This window comes from Anopheles stephensi, chromosome X (assembly GCF_013141755.1).
Source record: "Anopheles stephensi strain Indian chromosome X, UCI_ANSTEP_V1.0, whole genome shotgun sequence".
Taxonomy (NCBI): Eukaryota; Metazoa; Arthropoda; class Insecta; order Diptera; family Culicidae; genus Anopheles; species Anopheles stephensi.
Window position 1 is genome coordinate 12,046,361 of NC_050201.1, and position 26,958 is coordinate 12,073,318.

A 26,958-nucleotide genomic window follows, 5' to 3' on the forward strand; every position below is an offset into this window, starting at 1 on the left:
AAGGAAAAAGGCTGGATAATGGCCTGCAAGAAAGGTTTTAATAGAGATTGGAAAAATGTATGAGAAATGGCTATATGATGGGGAGAAATGGGCTTTGTTTCTGACAATATAATAAATTTTGAATAACAAATCACATATTGTTCAGAATATGTTGCACGGTTCAAATGGATCTAGAAAAGTTGTACGACGATAATACAGACACACAATAAATAATTGGATTCCCTATTGATTTATGTTGCGTTAGATCAAAAAGAACAGTTGAGTTGCCGATGGCTGTCCTCAAATTCATCAATCAATCAAATCAATCAAAAACAAATCATTTTCTGTTACTCCTCGGCTGATATGGCCGCTTACACAAAGATTCGCTCTCCTTCCTTTGGCACTACAACATCGAGAGGTCTCGGCCTGCCATTACTGGCTTTCTGATTTTACCCGTAGCAAGATAGCCTACGGATTAGCTGAGTACGGAGAGGCGATCTGGATGAGATTTGATCCCAGGTCCCGTCGTGTGAATACCGGCGCCGTTGACTCCTCTGCCACCAGACTGCCCCAGAGACTAATTGAATCTAATGGCTCACTGTATCTATTTATTGAAGTAATTAACGAATATACAAACAGCTATGTGTTTCATAAATTCAATACTTGTTCCAAACTCGAGAAATAAAAAAAACTAGAAAATAATCCTTTCTCCATCGCCCCTTCTGTTAGTGTGACCCCTTGCAATCTTTTCAAGCGGTACGTAATATATGGACGATGCGTGAGCCCTCTCGAAGATAAGCTTTTACTTTCGGATAGATATTTGTGCTGCGCATTGCCTACTTTTAGGCGGATTTTTTTAAATTTGATTTTATTTTCATAAAACTAAGCCGTTTTTTTTTGCTAGCGATATGCTTATGCAGATTCCTTTATTACCGCTTATAACTTTACAATGCTTTGTACGCTATAACCATATACGCGCTTCGCAACGAACTTCTCCTCGGCAGAGAAGTGCGTGGGAAGCAAACAAATTTGAACCATGCCTGTTTTTTTTTTTTTGTTTCAGTTTTCTACATGCGATTAGTAGGTTTAAAAAAATCATGTACGTTAATAAATAAATGAGTGAATGGTAGGAAACAGAAACCCCTGGATGCGAAAGCACTGGAAACATGGTTCAGATGTCGTTGGTGTCGGTCGCACCGGACAGCAGATCGAGCACCAGGGCGGCATCGGTCGTTGTGCGGGCGGCACGGGTCGTTGTGGTGGTGCGCTGCGTAGTGGTCGTCGTGGTGGTGGTCGGTATCTCGATCGTTAGATGCTTCCCGAACAGTGGTTGGAAAACCCAGAAAAATTCACCCGCTCGACGTGCCGTACTCTGGGGAAGAAGAAAGCAAATCCAAAGTTAAACAGACTTAAAGGAAAAACTGGAACATGAACTGTTGGAACAATCGTTACCATAATCAAGTTACCGATACGGCCAGAAATGTTGGTCACCAGCGTAAACGAACTGCCGAACAGCTCGTCCGGCACCTGGAGCGATACCTTCTGCCGGTCAAAGTCGGGCGTATCGTCGGTCGTCACCGGGATGGGAGCCTTCGTCGGATGAATCGCGTCCTTGACCGCTTGTGCTGACTGTTTGCTAGCCTACCATGTTGGGAGAGTAGAACAAAGGCGAAAACAAGTTCAACCCAAGCAGAAGAAGAGTAAGAAATCTAGATTAATTTTCCTTATCGAAAGCAGTGTTTGAGACAAAAACAAAATATTTTCCTTCAATTTTATTTCATCTTTCCATCGAAAACAAAAACCAAATGGCATGCTTTGTAAGTGTTAGTGTACTTGTTGTCATTTTTTTAATTGTTTAAATTGTATATTTTTTTAAATATAAATATATGTACAGAAAAAATAGATTTCGTTAAAGGATCCCCTTTTGCTTGTCCTGAATGTCATTCGCTCATCTTGCCACAGTAAACAAACCCGCTTTCCAAACATTCCAACCAATTTTACGGATGACAGTAACAAACACAAAACAAACACATTTCCCAACCCTCCCGGAAGTGAATAAAACAAACGGTGTACATAAGTTTGTGAATAAGAGTTTGCATTTATTAATCCATTATTTACAACATTTAGAAGAACGAAAATATGAGAAGAATAGTAGTCCTTGGGCGTAACGGGCTACTATGATGTATGGGTGTGTGTGTGTGTTTTTATAAATGTGTTTAGCTAAATGTTTTCCCTATACTGAACCGATATTCCGTTTTTTTTCCAAGAGTTTTTCTCGTCTAAAAAATCCTACCACACACCACAATCTAGTACAAAACGCAAATGCTTTCGCTATGATTGGACATAGGCGACGAACCCTTCTTTTATGATTTTTAGCTCTCTTGACCGCTAAAAAGGCATCCGGAGTCAGGAAAAGGAACTTTTTCGTCTGTGATTTGTGGAACCGGTTCAAATAAAAATCTTTATACTAAATTGCTGCTCCTATTGGCACTGGACGCAAGGACCACTTGGCTGACCATCACATATTTGTATGGATAAACGATGACAAAAAAATACAATGTCCTGATGAGAGAAGTATAAGTTTGTGTTTGTGTCTGTGTTTGATGATGAGCTTACTTTAAGCGACTGTTGCTGTAATACCGTACCTCTTTATACTTATGGTCTGCACTGTATGGAGGTGGTGTTTGTTTGATTCTAACCTCAAATCTACTACGTCCTAGTTACCATTTTTCCTCTCAAATTTTCTCTTTCTCTCTCTCTCCCTCTCTCTTTCGTTTTTTCATTTTCAAACAATTTAGCTAGTCAGTTGATTTTGAATAACTGCGATTAACAACCAGGTTATAGAAATAAAAATCCCCCATTAACGAATATTTAAATCAACAAAGATAAAATAAAATAGCGAAGAAACGGGAAAGCATTATTTAGAAGAAGATAGCAAAATAGATAAGTAAAAGAGGAAAGGAAAAGAGTAGAGGAGTAAAAGATGGAACGACAGCAGTTAAAGAAAGAGCATTATTATAGCGAAAGAAGGGAGATAGAATTACACAAAAAAGGTGGAAGGAAAACAAAACAATACAAGGAGTACAATAATATCCCTTACTAATCCCACTTACATCTCTTCCTGGGCTTAATTTTCTTGCTCCCGTTTTTTAATGTTTTTTTGCTAAGCTTCGTGCAGGCTGGTTTCTCTTAATTAAACAAAAATAAGAAGAAACAAACGAGGCATCCACATTGCACTGGGCGATTCAAATTAAATAAAAGCATCAATTCCGATAATTCCTAACGTAGCGCGTACGTATATGTGAGCGTGTGTGTTGTGTGTATGCGTGGGTGATCAATGAGTGTGAGTGTATGTGAGATGTTTGTTCGAGCGAGTTGTTTCATGAGGCGTGAGCGTACAGTTTGTGATGAGCGTGTTTTTTTGTTGTTGTTCGTTGAGGAGCAAACTGTCAAACCATCTCAACATGCAAGAATTCTTGAGTCCTCGCTCAGATAATCGCTCCACGAGGCTATGGTTCCGCCCGGGATCCAATTTACTCGTCATCGTCGTGATCGCCGAGCGATACCGTGTTCGAGCCACCGTGCTGCGAACCGGACGATCCGGACAGGATCGGGCCGGACAGCTTCAGCAGCGAGGAAACGATGTTGCCGAGCTGGGGCGCACCGCCACCGCCGCCATTGCCGTGATGATCATCGTCCCCACCGTGGCCGCCGCCGGACGAACCGCCCAGGAAGCTGCCGCTCAGCGAACCAATCTTGGACGTGATGAACTGCACCTTCGGCGTGATGACGGACGAGATGAGCGACTGGAAGTCTGGCACCGGTTTCGGCGGTTCGATGTGATGCTGCTTGTTCTTCTCAATGTTCGCGTGGTCCAGTTTGTCGATGAAGCGCGTCTTCGCGTCAATGAACGAGTTGATTTTCTGCTCGTTTTGTTTTTTTTTTTTCGTTTACGATTTGTTTGGGCCGCACACGAAAACGAACGAATTGATTGGTGGGCGCGGAAGAACGAAGGCGAAGGCGTGGGGTAGGAGATATGGTATTAGTTGTTGGTACGACAGGTGGACTCGTGTGAGTGGACCCCGCTGATAAAACAAAACGCTGTCACCACTTAAAGTATTTACAGCAGGACGTGACAGACACTGTATCGTGAAGTTGTTGGTAGAATGAGAGATACTAGCGAGAGCAAGAGAGAGAAAGAGAGAAACAGAGAGAGAGCGAGAGAGCAAGGGGCAAAGATCTCACCCTTGATAATGGCTGATTATCTTGATAGTACAGATATTGACACCTCATGAGCAATTTTCATCTACTAACAAACTAGCGATACGATGTCTCCCATGTCCGGAAGCACGCTTTTTACAAAACAAGTCGAAAACCCAAACCCAAAATAGTGATATTCATACAATGAGAGTGCATGTAGCATGATGATGGGAAGGAAACAGGGAGCAAACACCAAGCCAATATCGAATGACATTAAATGGAGTGATGGAATGGGAATGGTAAAACGATACTTAACTATCCTGTCTAATTTAGTTACGCTCAGTCCTGTATCTTTTTTTTACTGTACCTAAAATGTAGGTGAACTTGAAATTTGAAAGCCTCACACGGCTCCATATAAGTTTAATCTATTTAGCTAGCGATTGAAAAATGGCTTCTAATTGCGGTTACTAGGGCTAGGGTCAACTGCTTTCGTTCTAGCAATGCGCCTACTCGGATAGTAGGAGCAGAAAAAAAAGAACCCCCCCCTAACGACCTTAACCGAAAAATCACAGGAGCTTACTGACCGACTGAAACAGTTTCCCTCGCACAGGGACGGCGTCGTGTCACCGCGCTCAAGGCGATCCGAAATGGAAGATGAAAGCTTGGCTTTCGTCAGCCTGTGACCAAATAAACAACAAACTCGTCGCAAATCCATTAGCTAGCGAGCGTGTACAAGAAATCTGACACTTCAATGACTAAGGTTTTGGATACGCGGTTACTCAAAACAATAATCGTAATATTCCAAACGTCCGACAAAACGAAACAACAAAAAAGTCGAGTGAATGTCTTTTTTGACACCGGATTCGTTTTTGCTTTGGGGTTTTTTTTTCTTGCACGAAAATTAAGTGCTCCTGCTTTGACAAATCTTTTTCGCTTGCAGTACTTCTGTTGCTTTCCTCAGCTATCTGGTCGGACCGATAAGGGGAGGGGGAGGTTCATCGCTTGCAGTCTTTTGATCGAGTTGCGCCGAACGAAAATGGTGAGTGTGCAGCGGGTAGCAACGGTTATACCCGTCGCGATTGAAGGTCGAAACCAACAGCGCAATCGTATTCGCGGTGCGGTGCGTATGTACGGATGGTGAAATAGAAAGCAAACCACCGCACGTCACAAGCTACACAAAACAAGACTGTCCGTGCGCATGGAGCCGAGCGTGGTACATAAAGAAATAGAGCGTTCTAAGCGGTTGCATTAGAAAAAACCTGTTAAACCACCCCTTAAGGGGGCGGGCGAGGAACGAAAGGACAGGGGTTGGTCAAAGGAAGGAAAGGAGGGTCAGCTTGGGCCGCAGGATCTCGTCAAACTGGAATGCAGACAAGGTGGTTTCCAAGTTTTCCTGCAAACCGGAGCAACCTCACACTCGCCACCACGCTACTGACCGCTTGAAGGCCAGCTTGTGGAAACAAAATGGCCGCCCCAAAAGGGAGCTTTTTAGTAGCTGCACAACTGGACCGGTGCTTTACTTAAGCCCGTCTTATAAGGACGTACCGCGCAATGGCGAGCGGGCGATGAAATTAGTTGGCGGCGGCTACAGGAAGCGGTACGATGTTGGATGTCCGGCAGCGGCACCGTACAGGAGTTGGTTGGAATGTAATGTTAGCGTTGCGTGTTGCAATTTACAGCGGGGAAGTACAAAACAACTTCTGCCGTATGTTAGCAGGAAAGGAAGGTATGCATCCATCACCCGTTTTGAACGAGAATTACGCGTTAGTAAGCACCCAGAAATTGAATCAGCTTTGTTAAGCCCCTATTAAGGAACCCGGGGTTAGGTGTACTGCGCGATAGAAATGGTGTGCAACTACTCACTCCAAACACGAATCCTAGGATGGCGTTCTTGGTTTCGTACTTCGGGTCGGGAACTTTGCGTTTGTCACGGTCAAGGTCGTCGCCGATGGCTACCGCATCCTGTGTGAAGAGAAGAAGGAAGAGCGAAAATGCAGGTGCAGGAAACGATGAGGGCGGGAAAAGGTACAGTATTATAGCGAGAGTACAATAATAATTTAAAGAAAAGTACTGAAATGCTTTCACACCGAGAGCTGCACACTTCTACGGTAGACTATGGTAAGGGATGAGAGGAGTATACTAAGGTGTCCTAAGGTCGATTGGTGTAAGTCTCGAGCTATCGCCGAACCAAACAAAGCTCGGCCAAACATAATTACTAAACGCCAATAACACAAAAAAAAAACATTAAGCAAACAAAAAGCAAGCCTAGTAGCGATTCGGAAATAGCGCGTCAAGTGCGTCCGAGCTCATTGGTCAGTCAAACTACCCCACGCCTGTAAGCTATTAAAACACGTAACGCGCGCACTCACATGCAGACTCGCAGTGAAAGTGAGATGCCACCAGCAACGGTAACGCGAACGAGAGTGAGAGTGAAGCGCACTCAACTAGGTCAGCTGGGCACTGCGGCTACTAGCGGCCACCGAAACGAAGGAGAAAGCAAACGGCGAAAGTGTGATAACGATAAACGAAGGAAAGAGAGACTTTGTGCGTGAGTGAGCGAGAGCGAGCGGTGAGCGCTGTGCTTGGGTGAGCATCGTAAAGCACGAGGAAGCTTCCCATCCAGCTGTTGAAAGTAGGCGAAGAAGATCCACACGCACACATTACGGCATCGCGATTTGGGGCACCCCGTTACTTCGTTACGTCAGCCGCACGTCCCTTTCCTTACACGTTCGCACGCTTCGCTGCATGTGTATGTAAATCGGTCGGATTTTATTCGCCTGCAAAAACCTGTTTTTTTTATTCGTTGTAGCAGGCCTGGCTGGCTGCACTGCTGTTGTCAGCTGCGGTGCCAATGTGCTCGATGAGATAATTGGGACATTTGGGCGAGTAGAATCGGTGCGAGAGAAGGGGGACGGATGGATGATGATGAGTGGGTCATCTTCAGCGAGTCGATCGCACTGACATTTGGAATGGGCGTCAAACACTTCAGAGCTTGATCACTCCGCGTGGTGGGCGCGTGCGTGTGTGTGTGTTTTGATCGTTTATCAGCACTTTGAAGCGTCTCAAGGTGAGTTCGGAAGCTGATTTGCAGTGACTTAACATCTCTTTGCGGTGGTGTGTTTGTGCGAGCGGAGTTTTCTTTGCTGTTGCGCATCAAATCGTCATCGCATCACCGAGCTAAGTTGGTCGCTAAGTTTTTTTTGGAAAAGTTTTTTTTTCGGTTGAAGCCGTCAAGACGCAGCGGTAGGCGGAGTGTTTGGTTCAACGAATGCAGGTTACATATTAGCCCGTTACCCGCAAGTGTGTGTGTGTGTTTGTGTGTGGTCAGTTGCTTATGCCGAGTCCTTTTACATCACTTCTGGGTACGGGTATTGCACGGTAAAGCAAGCCTGCCAGTTATGGAATCAGGTGGACAGGAAGTAGACGCGGTGCGGGGGTAAAGGTTTTCGACGAGCCGATGAGTACACATAAAAGTGAGTAGCTACTACTTAAACACACATACACACGCAGTTGAGGATGTTAAGAAACGCTGCTCCATTAAATCGGAAGACACAGGCGTGTTAGTATGCGGATATCTTCAGCCGGTCTCCAGAAATCGAGTGATATTAAGCAATCGGCGGTGTTCGCTTGTATAAGTGGTTTACCGTACACTTCAAACAAAACGCCAAAAAAGCAATATGGCGATGAGCTTAAAGTCCTTCAGCGTCTATGGCACTTGGAAGAAAAGCTCACGGCCAGCTGACAAAAGCTGACAGACGGGAACAAGACCATCATCGCGGAAGACACAGACGGCTGTTTTGATTAAAATTACGCAAAGCGCGCTAACAGCGCACGGTAAGTTCATTGGCCAACCTAAATAGTGGCTGGCGTGACGGGTTGGCGTGACCTTCAACTTACGCAGGAACCTATTTCCGTCACACCGGGATCCGTTACGGGTGTGCGTTTTGCATCATCTGCCATCGATCGCGTAACCGGTGCGATGAAAATCTCGCCGCTCGAATAAGGCTCTCGAAATCAGCGCCGAAAAAAAAATGCTACCAACAGTGTGCCTTACACATTATGCAATGGGCGGTGCTCACGCGTAAACGGTTCCATGCTTTCGCACCGTGGTGAACCATTACTGGTTAAGCTTTCCTCTGGTGTGGTGTGTGATTCGTGGTTTTTTTTTTCATCACATCCATCTCACTTTCTTGCTCTTTTCAGGGTTAACTTTCAGAGCTATTAGCGGCTCAATGTGTAGCGCACACACACACACACACAGAAACTACCCGTTAAAGAAAACTCCCAAAAAAAAGTTGGAAACTGTGTGCAATTTGGCGTTTAATCAATCCGATCTGCTACTCGAAATGGCCGTCCAACTGATTCGCCTGACTGCAATCGGTCATTAAGCAAGGCGTCCCGATCCGCTTGTCCACTTTCCGCGCCCCTGTGCTTCGCAGCATCAGCACCGATGGAGAATGGTTTTTCCTTTCGGTTTTGATTGTCTCCCTCACTTTCCACAAGCCACTCGAGTGAAGTCGGGTCGTTATGCAGGTTCGCACTCGAAGCTCGACGGTTCGCGCTTGGTAGGGTGCAAATGAGTTTGTATCGCCGTCTCGAAGCTTGGATGCAACAACCGCTTTTTTTCGCAAATTGACCGGACAGAGCGAGATGACAGAGATGGTGAGACGCCTCTTAAGAGACAAAAGGCGTTGACCACAAGTAGCATTACTTGAGCAGTATTCTGATTAATGCTTGTTTCTTTTCCTTCTTTTTTCTTGCCTCCTATTTATACTGTCCCAGCGTAAACGACCTCATGAGCGTATGTGGACGAAATAATCGTTTTTTTTACTCCATTCACAGCACTCGCCACACTTGTTGCACCGAATGTGCAAGGTTCGAGCTTTTGGTGTTTACCTCACTTCTGCAGCAGTGCAAACACGCCCAAGAACGTTCGAGGACGGTCGGAAGGAGCGGACCCCAGGAGGGGTGAGGAACCGAGAAAGAAATCGAGATTGAAACTCGAAGCGAAAGGAGCGTGTTGGCGAAAAGCGAAACTATAACGGCACACCCCGTAGCACTCATTCGCATATTCGAAGCGAGGACCGTTCTAGTTTGGAGCAACCCGATTCCCCGCCAACGGCGGCGTTGGTCTACGGTCGGGCGGAAACAAGAAGCTCGCAAGATACGGAGGCAGGCAGGTGAGGTACGGTCGGTCGTATGCAAAAAGAAAATGAATCGCCTGAAATGTATATCGCCATCGTACCGCGCCTGAGCACAAGCGTTGCTGCAAACCACGGCGGGTTAGGAAAAGCAATCAATGATTGCTACACATTCACTAGCGAAGCAAACACGGTTTGGTTAAAAGGACTCGCCTACATCACATCGGCACCGTAATGCGCACCACGGGAAAGCCGCAGTTTTGCAACATGGCGCTGTTGCGCGTGCGAAAAGATGTAAACGGAAGCATGTACAATACTCGGCAATCGCCGAGACTTGCTCAAACCTCCATGTGCCCATCCTATGGACACATATTTGCCTCCGAAAGACGAATCCTGTTTTACGCATCGCAATATTTCTGCCAGCCAAGGATGGGACGTATGTTACGTGGTTGGGAGGAAAGGGAAATGGAAGGGGGGATTGCCCGTTTCCTTGACAAATTATGACCACCAATTCACCCTCAAAACAAGCGCTCGCTGCAGCATGGACAGCTGACGGCATGAAATAAAAGAAGGAAACCGGTTTCAACCGGGCCCCGAAAACGGACCCGAAGCGGACCCCATCGTGCAGCATGGGTAACGGTGAAACATGAGGCAAAACATGAGGATAAAAAATAGATACATATTGAAAGGTAAGTCTCGAACACTCCGACGCCGAGATTAGGCAACCGAGACGGTCGAGAATTTATCTCCTATAAAAATGTGTCCCACTTCTGTGTGCACGCGTTGGTGTGCGAGAGCACGACTGTGCCGTTTGTTAGGCTAGGTTATGGACTCAACGGTTAAGCATGGTTTAAGCAAAAAGCCAAAAGCATAACATCAGCTGTCAGAATCAACGGAGATGGCGCGAAAAAACAAAAACAAAAAGCGCTACAAGATGCCTCACTGACATTGAGCTTGCACCGCGTGCTGAGGTTAGTGGCGTGAGAAAACCTCCAGCACACGATCAGTTCAAGTATGGCTGGAGGTTTTCGATACGCCGACCGATGCATGGTCGGCATAAACAATGAGGCAATTAGCGTGCCGTTCGATACCGGGAGCCTTCACGGTGATCTTCACCCTGGGGGAATCCGTCCGTGGGCTAAGGTGTGGTTCCTCGCAAAACGGAGAAGATGCGTACTGGACGCATCATATCCATCACCTTCGCGTGCTCGATAGTGATGACTTGCGTATCGCCAACCTCAAACGTCAACTTGCCAGAAGCAAATCAAAACACACACGCGTACACACACACACATGGACACATGCACACGGGCACACTTTTCAACACGCTCAACTGTCAAAACTGCAACACTAAGTAGTCAACACCGTGGGGACTTTGTGGGCTATAAATTAACTTTTCCAAGTGTTGGGTGTGTGTGTGTGCTTGTGTGTAAAGTTGTGTGGAGTGTTTTCTTGGAGTGTGGTTTATAGTACGCTTGCCACTAACCTGGGATGTGAGCGGGTTTACGGCGGATTCGGCATCCGCAATGACAACGGCTTCGGGTTCGTCGCCACGCTTAACGCGCACGTTCGGTGCAGCAAGCGCAACACCGGCGCATAGGGCGAGCGCGGCGATCGTCACCATACTACTCCAACTGTGGAACGGCTTCATCGCTTCTGGGGGCTGTTTTCTGGTGCTTTGGTGTAGAAATTGATTGCTGATTCTAGATGCGATTGCGGGAAGCTGGATTCTGGTGGTGGTGTTGAGATGTGCCGCACATGGAAAAAAGATAGTTCATAAGGAGAGACAAAGAAAGAATAGAGAAAATACACATTAGTTACTTTGTAATGGTCCGAGGCTAGATAGGAAGAGTTAGAGATGTTTTGTTGAAGAAAGCATCAAGTATGAAAATAAAAACAAAATCACGTTGTGGACAAACGAAACCGCGTGTCCGTGTTTACCCTCAGGGTTGGTGGTTCTGGGTGCTGGGCTACGCCGTGTCTGCGACGCTACACTGCGCAGATGCAAGTGACTCTAACAGCTCCAAACACTCAAATGATCACCGTTCGATCGGGTGGCTGGTGTTTTGCTCGGCCCGTTCGGGTGCCCAAGAAGCCCACGCCACGCCACGTGATGCACGGAATCGGCGCCAAACGCGTACACTCTCTTTCTCCGTCCTTCATGTTCTCCCTCTCTCTCTCCGTCTGTGTGTTGCTGGCTCGCTCACTCACTCGCTCACCTGCCCGAAGTCTCCTACCGAAAGACCTTCACCAGTAGATCTCGGCAAGCCTGCCAGTCGACGAGCGGCCACACCACCGACACCGAAGGTGGGAGAAGAGCCGATCCAAAGCCACCAATTTCGATTCTGGTGTGTGGCCACACGGTCAGATGCAAAAAAAAGGCAACTCCGAACCGAAGCGTGCGTGCGACAGGGAAGGGCTCGATTCGTTTCCCCTCCGCGAAGCTGTGGGGCTCTTGGGTGTGAGATCGGTGTACTTCTTTCGCGTATCGTTTTTCCGACAACAGAAAAAAAGACCCGATCGGCATGGAAAAACTAGCTACAGCGAGCACCCCCCCCCCCCCCCCCCTACTCTTAGTCGTCTAACGTTGGGCCATTGCCAAACACGCCCGATACTACGGACGCGATCGTGCATCGATCGGCCGACTTTGTGCATTTCACCACGAAATTCACCACACCGAATGGTGTCCAACTGCTTCAGCTACAGTCTTGGTGGGGGATAGCTTGAATCTGTCGTTTATCGCTGGCAGCTGGACAGTGTCTGCCTAACGGATCTCCACCATATGGATATCTTAGAGATATCTAGACATCCAGAAGACTACTGATACTATTCTTGCCACTAAAAACTTACCCTCGGGAGATTCTTTGATAGAAGCGGCCAGGTTCTCGAGCAAAACTCCAAAGAACAAAGGTATCACTGGGCGTTCTTTTCCTCGCCTCGGCTTGTTTATCTCTGTCAGTAGGAAAACACAAGCGACCCGGTTGTCCCAAAAACACAAAACTGGTCCGCGTGTGTTGGACGCTGGCGCCGTACGGTGGTAAATGATTGCCGTACTAAAGTGGACGCCCGTATTTCTACTCTTTCGATGCCGGCTTTCCGTGCTTAGGAACCGCGAGTAGTAGTAGCAGCAAAATACACACACACACGCATGCAGACACACACACCTTCCACCCTCCTTCTGCAGAACCACCTGCTCGTCCTTCTTCGTGCAGCCCTGCAGCCGTGTAGCCATCACAGCGGATTGCATCTCGTTTCGCATTCGTCGCGTGAGGAAGGAAGAATCGAAGGGCACAACGGCATATGGAAGGGAGGAGACACCGAGACGGAGTTAGAGAGAGAGAGAGAGGGAACAAGCTAAAATACCAAAAAAAGTCATCTCAACCTAACAACAAATTAATAGGCGCCATCAAATCGATCGCCACCAATAGGAAGGAGTGTTGCTACTGCAGTTTGCCAACCTAAGCTATTGTTGTCTATCGTGTGTGAGATGGCAGAGAGTATGTGGTTAGGGTTAGAGTCTGCAAGAACCCCCGTCCTGATGACTCGCTGGGATATTGAAGCATTTGTGACAGATGTCTCATTTTCACTTCTAATTATCTCATTTGTTTATAGTTTTTGTAGATTCTTGAGAAGATTTTACATACTTCCCTAGCAAACAGGTGTTAGAGTCTTCTCCCTAAAGCATACTCATTCTTCTCTTCTTCTTCCTTGGGACCATAACCTCGAGAAGTCTCGGCCTGCTCTTTCTGGCTTTCTGTGACTTAACTTTACCCATAGTAAAGTAATCAGCCCTGCGTACGAGGAGGCGGTCTGGTTGGGATTTGAATCCCGCTCCTGTCGTGTGAAAGCCGGCGCCGTTAAGGCCTCTGCCACCGGACCGCCCCACATGTTAACCCAAAAAAACAAAAACCCGGCAGCTTGCGATGAAATCATCAAATTCCGATATACATTACCCCATCAAACCGCACTCAACAGAGCGACAAAAAATCCACCCGGCGATGTTCTACATTTCGGTACCAGTTTGTAACCTATCCTTCTCCCGTAAGGTTCAGGTCGGCCTGATCGCCTGACACATAACCTCCGTTGCGTTGCGTGATCGAAAAACCGGTGACATCAGAGGTTCGGGCACTCTGAAACCAAGTTGACCGACAAACCGCAAAACCGCCTCGCGCCTCGAGGAAGCGGAACTAGTCGCGATAGAGGCATCCCGGCGCATCCCCAAACACCGAAAGTTCAACACCCTGACGTAACTGAACCGACGCAATGGGTCGCACAGGGGTGTGCGGAGAGCGAGAGAGTGAGGGGGGAATCGATTGGCGACGACATTGTCATCCCGTGCGGTAAGTAGCAACATGATGACAAAACCACAGCAAAAGTCTCACAATAGGACTTTTTTGTTGTTGTTGTTGTGCGTTTCGGCCCCAGCCGAGGAGGGTTTGTAATGCGATTGCAACACCTTCTGCCACCGAACCGAAGACCACGATAAGCACCAGATCCAGATTTTGGTGTTCGTTGCTACCGGGGGCGCTTTTTCCTCTTGTGCTTAAAATAAGTCCTCGTGTTGAAGAATGCCTGCGAAACCTTGAAGCGTTCGGGGTGTGTAGATTTTTCCCTAGCCGTAACCTTCTACCACACGGAGGAAACGGGTCACGTGAAGTGAAAGGTGCACACTGCGTGCAACGTGTACGCTTGGAAAATAAAACACAATCGAGTGAAATTGGCTCAGGGAGACGTGGCGGACGAGAAACGAAAGACTGCAACGAAAACCAAAACCGATGGACGGCAAGCGACGAACCCCCATATTAGGGCGGATTTTGGTTTTACTTTTTGTTAATGCGCGTATTCAGGCTCGATTTCGATTTACTTCCAATTGTAGTATTTTGCAGACAGGGTAACAAGTCTTCTTCCTATGTTCTTCCTTGGGAAGCATGCTATTTGTTCGCTGTGAGTGTGTGGAATGTTTGAGGATGCTTAAGTGAAGCGCGCCCATGTAACAGTCGGCTCTAAGTGCGGAAACCACATAAAAGCTTGCTTTAAATGGTCGTTTAGCCCTTACAGCGAGTTGCAAGTGCACTCGATGTACGGTAACGCTTTTACCAATCCCTCCTTCCCCATACCCCTTCACCCATAGTCCCCAACAAGCCTTGGCTGAAATGCCTGAAGAGGTGTTACAAATTTTGGCGTTACGTTCACAGTAGGAAGGATCCGATTTTATCATCTCCCCTCGCTGCCTCCTGCCCCCCCCCCTCTCCCACCTCTCTCACCTTTCCTCACTTTCTTTTGTCTATAATATTTTGTCCCATCCCCTTCACACCTCCCCTGCAACCAAGCTTAATGGAGTGTTTTAGTGTTAATCCGATTGTTTTTCATCGCTAAGGAAGGAGGAAAAAAAGCATTAAATTAGCCAAAAATCACTTACCCCGTATTGGGTTGATTGGGTTGAGATTTTGTAGGCCTCTTCCACGGTACTCACACGTCGCACCGGAAGCGTACCGTCACTACGAAACTGTTGCTTTTCTTCGCACAGCTCTTAAAAAACACACACTCGCGCGCGCACGTTACCGTTCACAAAACTTTTGATGTTGGATGAGTGTTCGCTCGATTATTTGGCGAATTGCCTTACGGGTGGCAGTTTCTCCTGGCGGTTATCGTATATCGATTAAAATTTCGTCAACGGATGCCGATGTTTTCTTTTCTTTCTAACGCCATCCACTAATCGAAAATTTCGTCCAAACAAAAAAGACTTTAGTTACGCCTTAAACGTGCCAACGTTTGTTTTTTTCTTTTTTCGCGAGTCTTCTTGCCTTTTGTATTTCGGGGCGAAAAGCTTTTCCTAGTAGCAATCAGAAAACTGAACGAAAACGGAACAAAACAGTGCACACAACAGTTCACACTCACAGGCTGAGGCTATTTTTCCCTTTCGCGCGGATTTTCTTTACCCATCAAAATAAAAAAATGCACCAGTTTATTGTTGTGGTCGTCGTTTTCCTTTGCTTCACCCGACAGCAACAAAAAATTGGCCGATTACGTCAAATCACAACGGCGTGCCACACAGCTTCCAGGCGTCTCGTGCAGGCCACCGTTTAATGATGAGCGTGACGCTTTTGTCTGTCCACTGGCTGGTGCGTTGATAGTAGCGACCTGTGCTGCATAACGAATTTTTGCACTAAATCTGCACTAGCACTGCAACACGGCGCTTTGCGTAAGGAACCGTACCAGCAAGCGGTGGATCGGGGGACAAAAAAGAAACGATCGAACGTACAACACCGTACACGTCACAGTCCCGGCGGACACTGAAAGGTCCGGGTCCGGGCGAACGTCCGGTTTGGCCGGGGATTGCGTCGGGTGACCATGGTGACCGAATCAGAAAACCAACTCCGTCGCTCCGGATGTCCGTAAATGGCCGTCTCGTTCACACCGACACCCGGGGGGGCCGGTCGAGCAGGACAGTAAAATGTAACACTTCGGCGCTCCCCGCTGAAGAAACGGGGGTTGGATGCTAAAAGGGGACAGGGTGCGGCAAAGAAAGGCAAACAGGCCTGCACCGTGTTCATCTTTCATCGTACGAAGGGAGTGAAAGCGATCACTTGAAGAAGCACGAGCAGCACGAGAAGGAAACGAAAAGGGCTTACTATGCGGGCGAACGAGATAGCTGGCAAGCAACTACGAGGGGGTAAAGGAAGAGGCAGGATAAGGTGTGGGGGGAGAAGAGGAATGAAGTACCCAGCAATTGATAGTATCGATATTTGGTGGCCATCAGATAGATGTGAGCGTCGTGCCACAAAAAAGCTGAAGCCAAGTTTAGACAAGAAAAAAGGCTTATAATTAAATTAAAAGTGATTTTCGGCTCGCCTTTCTCTCTTCTTATTAAAAATTGATCAGCAATCGATAAAGAGTAATCATAAAACGGATCCCTGACCGCCCACCAATGTCCCACACTCACACCCCCTCCTATGCACCCAGCGCACAAGGCCAGGTCATATATGGAGCGTGCAAAGAGAAAGTAAGCGACGAACGCCTGTACCTTGATGAATCAACCGCTAACAACTTCGTACGCAAATTACTTTTTCTTTCCGTCTTTTCTTATTTTGATATTAAGACACAAAAATTAAATTAAGCAATCAAAGCTTTAACCTCACATTGGAGCAGTTAAGTGGTTTTCCTAAAAGGTCCTGCAAACAAGAAACGAACAAATCAAAATTAATCGAACCCTTCCCTTCAAACGGTCAAGGTTCGGTCCTCACGAGGTATGGGCCAGTCATTGTTGCGATCGTTTTATGTGGTGTGTTTGAGGCTAGCTTTACAGTCAGAATTTACTTTTGTTCCGTAAAAATGTATTTCTTTACGAAAACTTTTAAAATACCACAAGCGAACTACTCATTGGCCTCATTTAATCTCGCGAGCAGCGCACCAACACCAAAGTAATTTACATGATCGATCGCATTCTAAAGCAGTTACGAGCGTGTCCGTGTGTGACACAGCAGCCAGCCAACCAGTCAGCACCGGAAAGTGAAAGTGAACTCCGTACGTCCACCGGTGTGCACCGACTTAATCGCACCGATGAAGGGCGTCTCACGGTAAAAAAAAGCAACAGAATGTGTGTCTCGTATGACGTTTCTCGCCCTCTTGCAATGCACCGTGCAGGGTGGTTGAGTTTTTTGTTTTTTGGGGTTTATTTAAAAATAAAGAGCCTTGTCCTTGTTCCTGGGCTGGTTCGAGAAAATTGGTTCGGTGACGGGGATGATTTATTTGCTGCTCGACTGTTTCCAGGCTATCATCAGAGAGAGAGCGCGGAAAAAATTTGAGAGTTCTTAAGACTTAAGATCATTTTTTCTCCAAGAGGAGATTTCTCTTTTTATTCTGGGCTTGCTATTAATAGTAGAGCGAATGTTTGGATTTGCTTTAAGAAAAGAATGCTTTACCTTCTTAAGTGAGCGGCCGGCAAAGTTCACTGACCGCGTCCCGAAAAAATTGCATTCAAAGGTTGGCAGTGAAGCGCATCGCTCGCATCGATTTGAGGCCGTGATCGAAAACCATCGCCACCGGGGTGCGAATCGGAAAACACGCCGCAATTACCCAAACCAACCACGGGTGCAATGTGTCACAAGTGGGCCGGACTACCGGACGGGCTGGTGTTGTTGATATTGTTTCACCATGCGAGCTTATTGCTCGCACAAAACTTCTCCAAGACACAACGCGGTTTCGCATTTGCATTTGCTATACATTTCGAGCCCGAATGCAGCAGTTTGCTTTTGCTGGGGCTGGGCGTTTGTCGAACGCGAATGGCCACGGTGCCGGTCAGGTTGGGCCAACCGGTTCTAGACCGGTGAGCGGCACTGTTCAAGAACAAGTTATTACCAGTCGGCATGACCCGGCGCGGTGTGGGCGCCTGGCAACGGAAGAACCGATGGGTTACGCAACCGTGGCTCGCTCGGCAAACCTACGGTGACGATGACCTGACCTGGTGACGTTTCTTTGTTTGCTTCGCTCGGTGGCTGCGGTTCTTCGCTGGAGAAATAAACAGTCACCTCGTCCCGGTCCCGATGACACCGTATCATCCTGAATGGGCAGGTTATCGTGATCAAACCAAGCTCACACCCCGAAACGCTTCAGGTCATGGTTAGTGAGGTTAATCAGCTGAAAACGGCGAGACGCGTCCAACTGGTTTGCGGGGAGGCGAGTGTGTTTGTCATGACCCAGCCCCCGTATCATGGAGCCCTTCGTGCAGGTCGTAGTGCGTGTGATTTTTTCTGTTATTAATATTTTTATAAACATCTACAGCATCATTCGGCTGTGGAAAAAAAATCTCCGTCGACGATCTACGGTCACGAATGGTGTGCTGTGTACTTATCCCACCGCCACGACTGGACAAAGCCTATTTGCACCCGTAATGGATGATTGCATGGGCAGTGTTAATGCATTTTGGGATTGAATCAATGTGATTCATTCAAATGCAGCGCATTCGAAGCGGGGCAACCTTTACGCGTGTAGAGGTCGGATCGTATTATATGGGTAAAATCTTTCAACACACTTCACTATCATCAATAAATGCAAAAACTGAAAGCGTTCGGAGGGTTTTCTGTAGAGTACGTGGGCTCTTGTTTGTTTTTATACGCCTTTTTAACGTGGTTGATTCAGACTGATCAAATAGAGTCATTAGGAGCATCAAAATTCTACAGTCCAGACGGATTGGTATCGATTCTAGGTTGGCATGTGTTTGGTTTGGTTTCGTATGTCCCTACTTCTGACTCCGTGACTTCGATAGATATATTTACTCGATACTAAAGGTTAAAAAGGTTATAAATTTGATACTTGAAATAGAGGACAACCCAGAGTGTAATAAGATATTAATAGGGTTTAACTTATTGCATTAAACTTAATGATCATTAATTAAAGGACGAAAGCTGGGAAGAGAGGCATCTAGTGGAAGTAAACATCTTAGAGCACGCAACTTCTAGAGACCTTACATGACACGTCCTTTTGACTACAGAGCAATGACAAGCTTCGAATGCTTCTTTCGATTCATTGCAGAACGAAACAAATGAGAATCTTGTTCTCCGACAAAAAGCTGTTAAATATCGATGCAGTCTTACATCAGCCACAAAGATCGTTTGATTTGACCAAGACAATCTTAGAGGATGTTCTCAAGAGGGGAATGTTGAACTTGAGATTATTTCGGATATTATTTCGGCCAATGTGACGATTTCCAACAGTTCTCGAAATATCATCTGTTTTTTTAACACTAGAGTAGAAAATAGAAAAAAGTTATGAAAAGTTCCGGACGCAATTTGGTGTTTATAATTTAATTATACTCTGATATTTATTAATCAATTTCGTGAAAAACTTTTGATTTTCTGTTTTTTTTTGCCCGGCGGAAGAAAACTGGTAACTTGACGTTCGAAAGAACCTCTCGACAGCTGCTTGCTCCACGGTGCCATGCTGTAAGATATAACTAGAGTATGAGGTTGTACCCAAATGCTCCGGAGTTGCGTTAAACAACACGTTACTGGTATGATGGATGTAACTCCAGTATGTGAATATTCAGAGCATAACTATTAACTGAAGTTTGAATCGGGATTAGGAAGGACCAGGAACCAGGGGCGGTCCGGTGGCCGAGGCGCCAGCGACACCGGTCTTCACACGGGCAGGACCGGGGTTCAAATTCCATCCAGACCGCCTCCCCGTACGCTGAGCTGACTACTTTGCTACGGGTAAAATTAAGTCACAGTAAGGCAGAAATGGCAGGTCGAGACCTCTCGAGGTTGTAGTGCCACCGAAAAAAAAATTGAACTTCAGGCATGGCCTAAGAGGTCATCAGGCCAACGAAGAAGGAGAAGAAGTAGTTGGGGTATTATAATAAGATAAGAAGTATAAGCCTGAAAACATTTCACTCTATTCTAGAGATCCAGAAGACTTTTTTATCACGCATTTTACATTCAAAACGCGTGTCCTACGACTTCTTAGATCATGCTTGCCATTTTTTTCTAGACTTGATGATACCACGTAGTCTGTCCTCACTACAGGGGAACGGTCCGGAAAAGATTTTAACTTCGATCCTGCCGTTTGAAGACCGGCCGATGTCACCTCTTCTACCAGGCCGCCCTCTACTACCGTGTTCTAACTTCTGACGTAATAATTGTAATCGAACGTGGAAATGTTGATAAGTATGGGCTACATTATTGATTCTTGCATGGAAGATCCAAGCCTATTTTTCAATTTTTTTGCTTGCGTACTTTGAGATAAGACGATTCTTCTTCTTCTTCTTCTCCTTTAGGTTCTACAATGCCAAGAAATACTGCTCTGTCAATACTGGTTTCCTAGACTTAGTTTTCTCAAAGCCAGATACTAATAAAGAAGATCTTTAGTCACCAGAGATATTTGAATTTCAATCATTAATTCAAATGATACAACTCCTTGTTGCAACGAATATTTCTGCAATTACTGTAAACAAATTAAGAATAATACTAACTCTTAGCTTTTACAATCAAGTGAATTGGAAGACATCTTTCCAATTATCTATCTCTCTTGCAAGTCGCTTTCCCAGCGACAAAATTTGCGTGCCTGACGATGCGTATCGATACGAGCGGATGATGCACTCAGCACAGTTTTTGCAACAACACCGTGCATCGCGATCAATCGATGTCATCGGTCGGTCCAAAACCCATCAATTAGAGACCCCTTGTACACAGCCGTTTTGTTCCCGGACAGTTGTGGGCAGCGTTGTGGAAATCAATATCAGGGAATATTGCAACAACTGCCCATCAACCACTGCGCAGCAAAGGTGGGAGCAACCGTACAAAACTCTTGACCGTCCTCAGAACGCACCGTAGTTCTTCGGACGACACTGTGACCGATCCATAGCAATGTCATTTAGTGCTCCCGTCGTTACCCTATCGGTGGTTTTAGTGCTGATGGTAGCGTGTCTACCGCCCCACGATGTAGCAGCTCATCCTTCAACCGCACTCAGCAGAGCAAACTTCAATCAACCTTCGACAGCATCGCAACCGTTGCGTACACTCGGGACGCTCGGGATTCTGTTCGGTGCGATCGAGGCGGAAGCTGCGATCGAACGACGGCTGGAACGTTTGTTGCGTGAACTGGATGAGTCGTCGGTTGAGCAACAGCTGCGGGTAGAGCGTGCCGTTGCCGGCACGTTACAGCGTGCCCAGGTCGCGATGGAGATCCTTGGAACTGGGCTCGAGCTGGCAGCATCCCCGCTGAAGCCTGACGCTTCACCCGGTGACTTCAGACGGGTGCTGATCGCCCGCACACAGGTAAGATGAATGTGTCGTTAAAAGATTATGTGCGAGTCTTGCGGTTGTATCGTTTGACTATTTTTTCTTTCGGTTTTGCAATCAAATCGTCTGAGAACGCGTAAATGTTCCCGTTTGTGGGGAGCGAGCAAAAAGAGAGAGAAAAAAAAACTTGCAGTCTTGATTGAAGCTATCGCAATTGCCAATCAGTGGAGTTAATCGATAAAACAGATGGTGTGAGAGGAAGGTGAAGAAGAGGAAGGAGGGGCGTGAGGGAGGAGAGTGATGAGTTTTCTGCGCACCACCCGAACAAAACAAACCGCACCGGTTGGGTTTTTTGTTCATCACATCAGTGTTGCGCACCAGCAAAAAAAAACAGGGAGGTTCATCGCTTTGAAGCTGTTGGAAGTCTTTTGATTTGTTTCTAACGCACGAAACCTCCCCATCAACGTAGCCATGTTGCGTTGCTTTTATCTTCCTTAAATGCACATTCCTTTTGGCACCTTCCCAAACACACACACACACATACGCACTCTTCAAAGCAGCTATTCCATTCCATTTTTCGTTAGGAAATGCTCTCCGGGCAGCGATCCACACCACGGATCGGAATGAAAGTTTCCAACGGCACCAACTCGGCGGACTCGTCAACTGCCATCATGAAGAAGCAGGTCAATCAGCAGCTGGTCGATATGCGTCGACAGCTCGCCACGCATCTGAAGCGGGCCGTGCGAAATTTGGGCGATTCCAACGGGTTGCAGGCGACGAACCTGGCCACCTCGCTCGGTAGTGAGCTGATCCAGCGGCTGTTGGTGCAAACGACACTGCCGAAACCCGTACGCTTTGAGGAACTTGTTGAAGCAGGTTTGAAGTTACATCTGGAAAGGATATTCCGAAGCAGGCGACAGGACGAAAAGGAACCGGAAACGAATGAGATCGCTGTATCGGTGGACACGTCACCCGGTGGATCAGAGTCGAAGGAGTCCGAATCGTCCGAAGAGGAGGAAGGCCCCGGAGGGTTGGTGGGATTAATCGCGAGTCTGAGTGGTGGTGATGAAGGATCCGATGTTGGCGCTCTGATTGGGTCTCTGTCCGCTGTGGTAACGAATCTGTTTGGGGTATGTATAGACAAGACGATCACTTGAGATGAGGTCCGTCAGAAATTCTATTCTCAATTTCTAGCCAGGAGGTCTAGATGTACCAGGATTACTTGGAACGGGAACCTCTCTAATTGCTGGACTTCTCGGTGTAAGTGGATAGCCCAAAGTCACCACCGGAACAACTAATCTCTAACCTCCCATATTTATTGTTCCGTGCGCAAGGGTGATGACAATTTCGGCAAAGTGCTTGGCAGTTACGTCGGTATCGCGATCGAGGGCCTGTCCGGTGGTGGTGCGGTACGTACGATCCATCACGTTGGTCATCATCAATCTGACAAATTACTTTCCTTCCCTTATTTTCCAAATTGCAACCGTCGCACGCGACCAGGACATGAACGGTGCGTTCTTTGGCAACTTCCTCGGTGCACTTATCGCTGCGCTCAGCTCAGTAAGTATCATCTTCCATGCTCGTCTGTCTCCCTCTCTCACACTCTCTCTCGCTCTTTGAACTCCTCCGGTCATCGAGAATTCCGAAATGAGTTCTACATCGCAACTCCAAATGGCATCCGATAGGTCGCAAGTGTTGAGCAAGTGTCCCGTCAGGGTCCTCACATCTCTCATACCTGACATTTTCGCATGCACAACACATTGTTGCGACTGCGGCTCGGTACGCACCAAGCCTGCACAGGTTTCGTTTACGATGCGTCTTCGAACGTCAAAAAGGTCGTCCTGAGCGGGGGAGTACGGAGCGGGGAGTCGCAAAACAGTAATGAGCCTCGCAGTAGATCTGTTGCATCGTGCATGTATATACCACGGTGGCTAAACGGGCCACGGAATGACACGCTCCATCACCGATGCGTTGTTAGATTCGAGCCTGAGAAGTGGAGTAGTAGGTGGAAGGTGGAGTGGGTCGCAAAACTTAACAACCCTCCTCCTCTCCGTACCAACTCCTCGCAAACACACACACACAGACACCACCAGAGGCCCTCGCATTTCGCATCACACGGAAGACAAATGCATATTATTTACGATTAAATTATGAAACTGCAGCAATCGGCGGTTGCTTGTTTGACGCAGATACTCAGTAGGAGAGAGGGAGAGAGAGGGAGAGAGAGGGATTGGTAACGGGTGCCAAGTGTGTGTGTGTGTGTTTGGTGTGGTCATAGGCCAGTAATGATGAACAATGAGTGCGTTGTTGTTGACGATGATGGCGCACGGTTGCTAATGGTCGCTTTTGCCAGGTTTAACATGAGACGTACATGATCGCCTCCAATTGACCATTTTTGTGCCGAGACCCGAGGCTTAATTACAACCGCCTCGTAGGGCAGAGGGTAGGTGGAAGGCGGAAGGTAACGTGCGGGTTGTGTCAGATTCCCTTCACTACTGCGCCAAGCCAAGGAGTTTATGACATATTTACGCTAATCCCGATCGCCATTTATTAACCTGGCTAGGATCGAGATTTATGCAACCGGTCGCACGACTGTCAAGAGGCTCAAACACTCAATCGTCTTCTTCTATCGCGCAACCCTCCCCCAACAGGATCCAGAGGACGAGAATCTTCCCCTCAAACCGAAACTGTTCGTGGAGAACTTTTTCACCGGGCTGGAAGAAGCGAAACGGAAAGCCGACCCGAACAGTGATGCGGAACAGTGTTGCCAGCATAAGGGCGGTTCGGATCTGTTTGCCTTCCTCGGTAACATTGTGTCGTCGGTTGTGGGTGGCATCACGAGTCTGGTGCTGAACGCATCCCTCGGTTCGTCCGGCGGTTCCTCGCAGGGTTCAGCCGATGCGTCCGGTGCTTCGTCTGCAGGCAGTAGTGGCTCTTCAGGTGATCATCCTCATCCGGCTATGTAAACGATACGCTCACCATCGTTCGACCTGTCCGTTCTACGTGGTGTCAGCACTGGGTAGCTGGCTGGAGTCAAAAGTCAGCCGACCTATGTGAGCTGATTTCGAAAGTGAAAGTCAAGGCTGCGGGCGGAAGTAGGTTGACGAGGAGCATGATCGAGAGCGACTACATTTAAGTAGATTAAGTAGGCGCACAATGTAGTACACCGTAGTTTTAGAGTGTTTGATGAAGTAGTAAATGCAGGTTTTTTATACTAACGATCTTACTTTGTAGACTTTTGTGTAGAGCACCAACCTTGGAGAGTCTCTGAGATGACATACTAAACAGTGATGCTTCATAATCAAAGGGCTGAAATGCTAGAGTACATAAGACATCTCTCTCGTCAAGAGTACCACACAGTCCAGTTCTATCCGTAAATTGCTCACCTCATACTGAGCAGCGTCCAGCAATAGCTTCGACATTACCAGAGTCATCTCGAAAACCTACTCGCTATAATCAAAAGACAGCCGCATTGAAAGAAAGCGACAACCAGTTGATGTGGTATCTCATGCGAAACGGACACCTGCTTACCACGGCGTCGTAGTATACGTGCTGCCGACCAACCAGCGAGAAGCACACGTTATCACACCTTATTGCTACCAGGCAGGTAGGCAGGCTGGCAGGCAGGCGAGCGCATCTGTAACACTAATCTGTTTCGAACCATTATACTAAAGCCCCATTCGCTCGCACTCTTTCTCTTTCTCTCTCCCTCGCTCTTTCTTCTTCGCTCGCTCTCTCACGCGCTTTCGGTGCGTTATTGTTTTTGGTGTTTTTTTTTTGACTCGCTCCCCTGGCATCACTTTCTGGTACTGGATGGACACGTTTGGCTGTTGATTAAATCGAATTACGTAAGATTGATGGGTTATTCGGGCTATCGGTATACCCTTCAGTTTTGCTTCTCCTTTTTGTGGGTCTTCTTCTTCCTTTTTGTTGCTTCTTTTGCCTGCTCTCGATTGCGCATTTTTGAGGTTTGTTTTGTTTGTTTATTTTTCTGTTGTGTGTGTGTGTGTCCTGGGTGTGTGCGTGAGTTAGTGAGACTCCTCTTTCAAGTGGATATCATTCCGCAGTGCATCTTTTTGAGCTTCCACATCAGAGAGAAGATTACAAAAATTGAACTAATGTCAATGTGTGGGTGTTGCCTGCAGGAGGTTAGTAACTGACGTTTGGTTGAAACGCAACACAAGCGCAACTGATGAAATTCTGTCTGTAAACAACGAAGTCTCGCGCAGTATAAATGTCACCTGAAGCATTCCGATAGCAAACATGGATTCCGTTCGCTCTCTTTCTAACCTCACTTTCGGTGAAAAATGACTCGGTGAACGGTGCGCTAACGATTGTCATTACCACTAAAGCAAACTAAATCACAGGGTCACAGTTCACCAACGAGACCTGCTGACAGGTCGAAAGTCCTTGCGCCATTTTGAGACATTAGCTGTGAAGTGGTTTAATGTACCTGGCAGCGACACATTTCTCCCGATTTGCAGCAGATTGAAATGCTGAACTGCTCGTTTCGTATCTAAGGTGGGCAGTTCGTTGCTGACTAATGCCGCGCTAAAAAGCTTTCAATTCGGAGTGCCTTTCTATTTGAAGTTATCGACAAACAAACAGATCGTATATCGCATGGTACAACCCTACCGGTAGCGAGACGACTCCTTACATGCAGTAGTGCATGTGTAGAAGGAAGCCCACCAGATCGGTAGTTTTGATCTAAACATGGTTCGGACAAACAAGCTCATAAACCGGCTCGTGCACAATCGTACGCGCACAATTAACCTCAATCTCGTGTGAGCCGAGATAAAAAGATGATGATTCTACACGTGTTAGCGTCTTGATCCGACGCCCTCTCCCGCGCATGTGCGCACGTACACCTGTTCTCCGGACCGGTGTTCAATTCGGCTGACCTTACTACTCACCTGACCCTGAGGTGAGGCTGTGCTTCGTGCACAAACTGCCTGCAAAGATGTCCATCACCTTCACGGTGGCCTTTCGGTTTTGCGCCGCTCGCAGTAAGCTTTTTTCTAGCCTTCTGCTCTGTATCGGCGGCGCGAGCATGCGAGCATTACCTTTTGAATGGTGATCTTTTTCGTGTTAAGAATAACCACCGTAAGGGACTGACGGGGGTTGTGGTGGAAATATCTCATTTATTATGTAAAAGCCCTCCGCTGGCCCGGCTCTAACGCTTGCTGCTAATAAATGTGGCTGTTAGATGCAACAGTCCGTTGTCAGTCGGCAGGGGAAGAAGAAGAAGTTGGAGTTGAAAGAATGCCTTCATAATTAGCTTCAAGAGGCGAGGGCATGCATGGAGTGGGTAGCGGGATTCACAATTGCTACCTTACAGTTGCAGTAGATAACGATACAGAAGAAACGGTGTTAAGATATGGAGGACTTCTAGAGGACTAGAATATGACTGGGCAGCTTAAAGGGACCGTGGAGCAAAAGAGAGTCATTAAGAGGTTCTTGGTAAAATATTATAAAACATTTAATTTTTATCTACATACGAGAGAAAATTAATGAACATAAAAACCTTTTTTTTTATAATCAGCCATGACAATTAAAATCGTAAAGAATTATTATAATTTTTTTATTAAAAAATCTCCAAAAAAGATTAAAAAATATAACTATCGAAATTTTTATACAGTCTCTAATATGACAATAGAAACATTATTTTTTGTGAAATCAAACAAAAAAATACAAACGGATAAAAGAAATAGTATTCAGTAACATGAAAAAGATCGCAGAATATTTCTTTAAGGATAATATGCATATATGTTCACAGATTTTTTAATAAGTCGCAAGTCATCACTATTTTTTCTAACTTAATGCTGTTTCAATATTTTTTCATAATATATTTCTAATGATAATCTCAAAGGTGGATGTTCAAAAGTTCATTAAAATAATTT

At 46.7% G+C, this 26,958-nt stretch overlaps 2 protein-coding genes and 1 long non-coding RNA gene across 6 annotated transcripts; 2 read left to right on the forward strand and 1 right to left on the reverse strand.

Moving 5' to 3' along the window:
- Positions 1 to 874: 874 nt before the first annotated feature.
- Positions 875 to 15,010, reverse strand: LOC118508021. 4 transcript variants are annotated; one of them, XM_036047425.1, is made up of 5 exons: positions 11,262 to 11,445; positions 10,807 to 11,050; positions 6,043 to 6,141; positions 1,432 to 1,620; positions 875 to 1,351 (listed from the first exon to the last, which is right to left on the reverse strand). In XM_036047425.1, exons 2-5 carry the CDS (start codon positions 10,969 to 10,971, stop codon positions 1,151 to 1,153), a joined length of 654 nt encoding a protein of 217 aa, XP_035903318.1. In that variant the 5' UTR covers positions 10,972 to 11,050; positions 11,262 to 11,445; the 3' UTR covers positions 875 to 1,150. The 4 variants fall into 4 exon arrangements, with proteins under 4 accessions (XP_035903318.1, XP_035903335.1, XP_035903327.1 ...); XM_036047442.1 differs by lacking the exons at positions 875 to 1,351; positions 1,432 to 1,620; positions 11,262 to 11,445 and adding exons at positions 2,054 to 3,902; positions 14,740 to 15,010; XM_036047434.1 differs by lacking the exons at positions 875 to 1,351; positions 1,432 to 1,620; positions 11,262 to 11,445 and adding exons at positions 2,054 to 3,902; positions 12,171 to 12,365.
- Positions 7,152 to 9,471, forward strand: LOC118508217. Its single transcript, XR_004905763.1, has 2 exons — positions 7,152 to 7,246; positions 9,022 to 9,471. It is a non-coding gene; the product is annotated as an uncharacterized LOC118508217 (long non-coding RNA).
- A 5,378-nt stretch (positions 15,011 to 20,388) lies between the features above and the next one.
- On the forward strand, positions 20,389 to 24,259 carry LOC118507773. Its single transcript, XM_036046807.1, has 6 exons — positions 20,389 to 21,094; positions 21,643 to 22,188; positions 22,253 to 22,318; positions 22,393 to 22,467; positions 22,559 to 22,618; positions 23,710 to 24,259. Exons 1-6 carry the CDS (start codon positions 20,684 to 20,686, stop codon positions 24,022 to 24,024), a joined length of 1,473 nt encoding a protein of 490 aa, XP_035902700.1. The 5' UTR covers positions 20,389 to 20,683; the 3' UTR covers positions 24,025 to 24,259.
- Positions 24,260 to 26,958: the final 2,699 nt, after the last annotated feature.

Coding starts and splice junctions, on each gene's coding strand:
- LOC118508021 (XM_036047425.1), bottom strand. CDS start 10,971: ATGAAGCCGTTCCACAGTTGGAGTAGTATGGTGACGATCGCCGCGCTC. Junction 1,621..6,042: donor TCCTAGGATTCGTGTTTGGA/GTGAGTAGTTGC, acceptor CCAACATGGTAG/GCTAGCAAACAGTCAGCACA. Junction 1,352..1,431: donor GTATCGGTAACTTGATTATG/GTAACGATTGTT, acceptor CTTCTTCCCCAG/AGTACGGCACGTCGAGCGGG.
- LOC118507773 (XM_036046807.1), top strand. CDS start 20,684: ATGTCATTTAGTGCTCCCGTCGTTACCCTATCGGTGGTTTTAGTGCTG. Junction 22,189..22,252: donor TGGTAACGAATCTGTTTGGG/GTATGTATAGAC, acceptor CTCAATTTCTAG/CCAGGAGGTCTAGATGTACC. Junction 22,619..23,709: donor TTATCGCTGCGCTCAGCTCA/GTAAGTATCATC, acceptor CTCCCCCAACAG/GATCCAGAGGACGAGAATCT.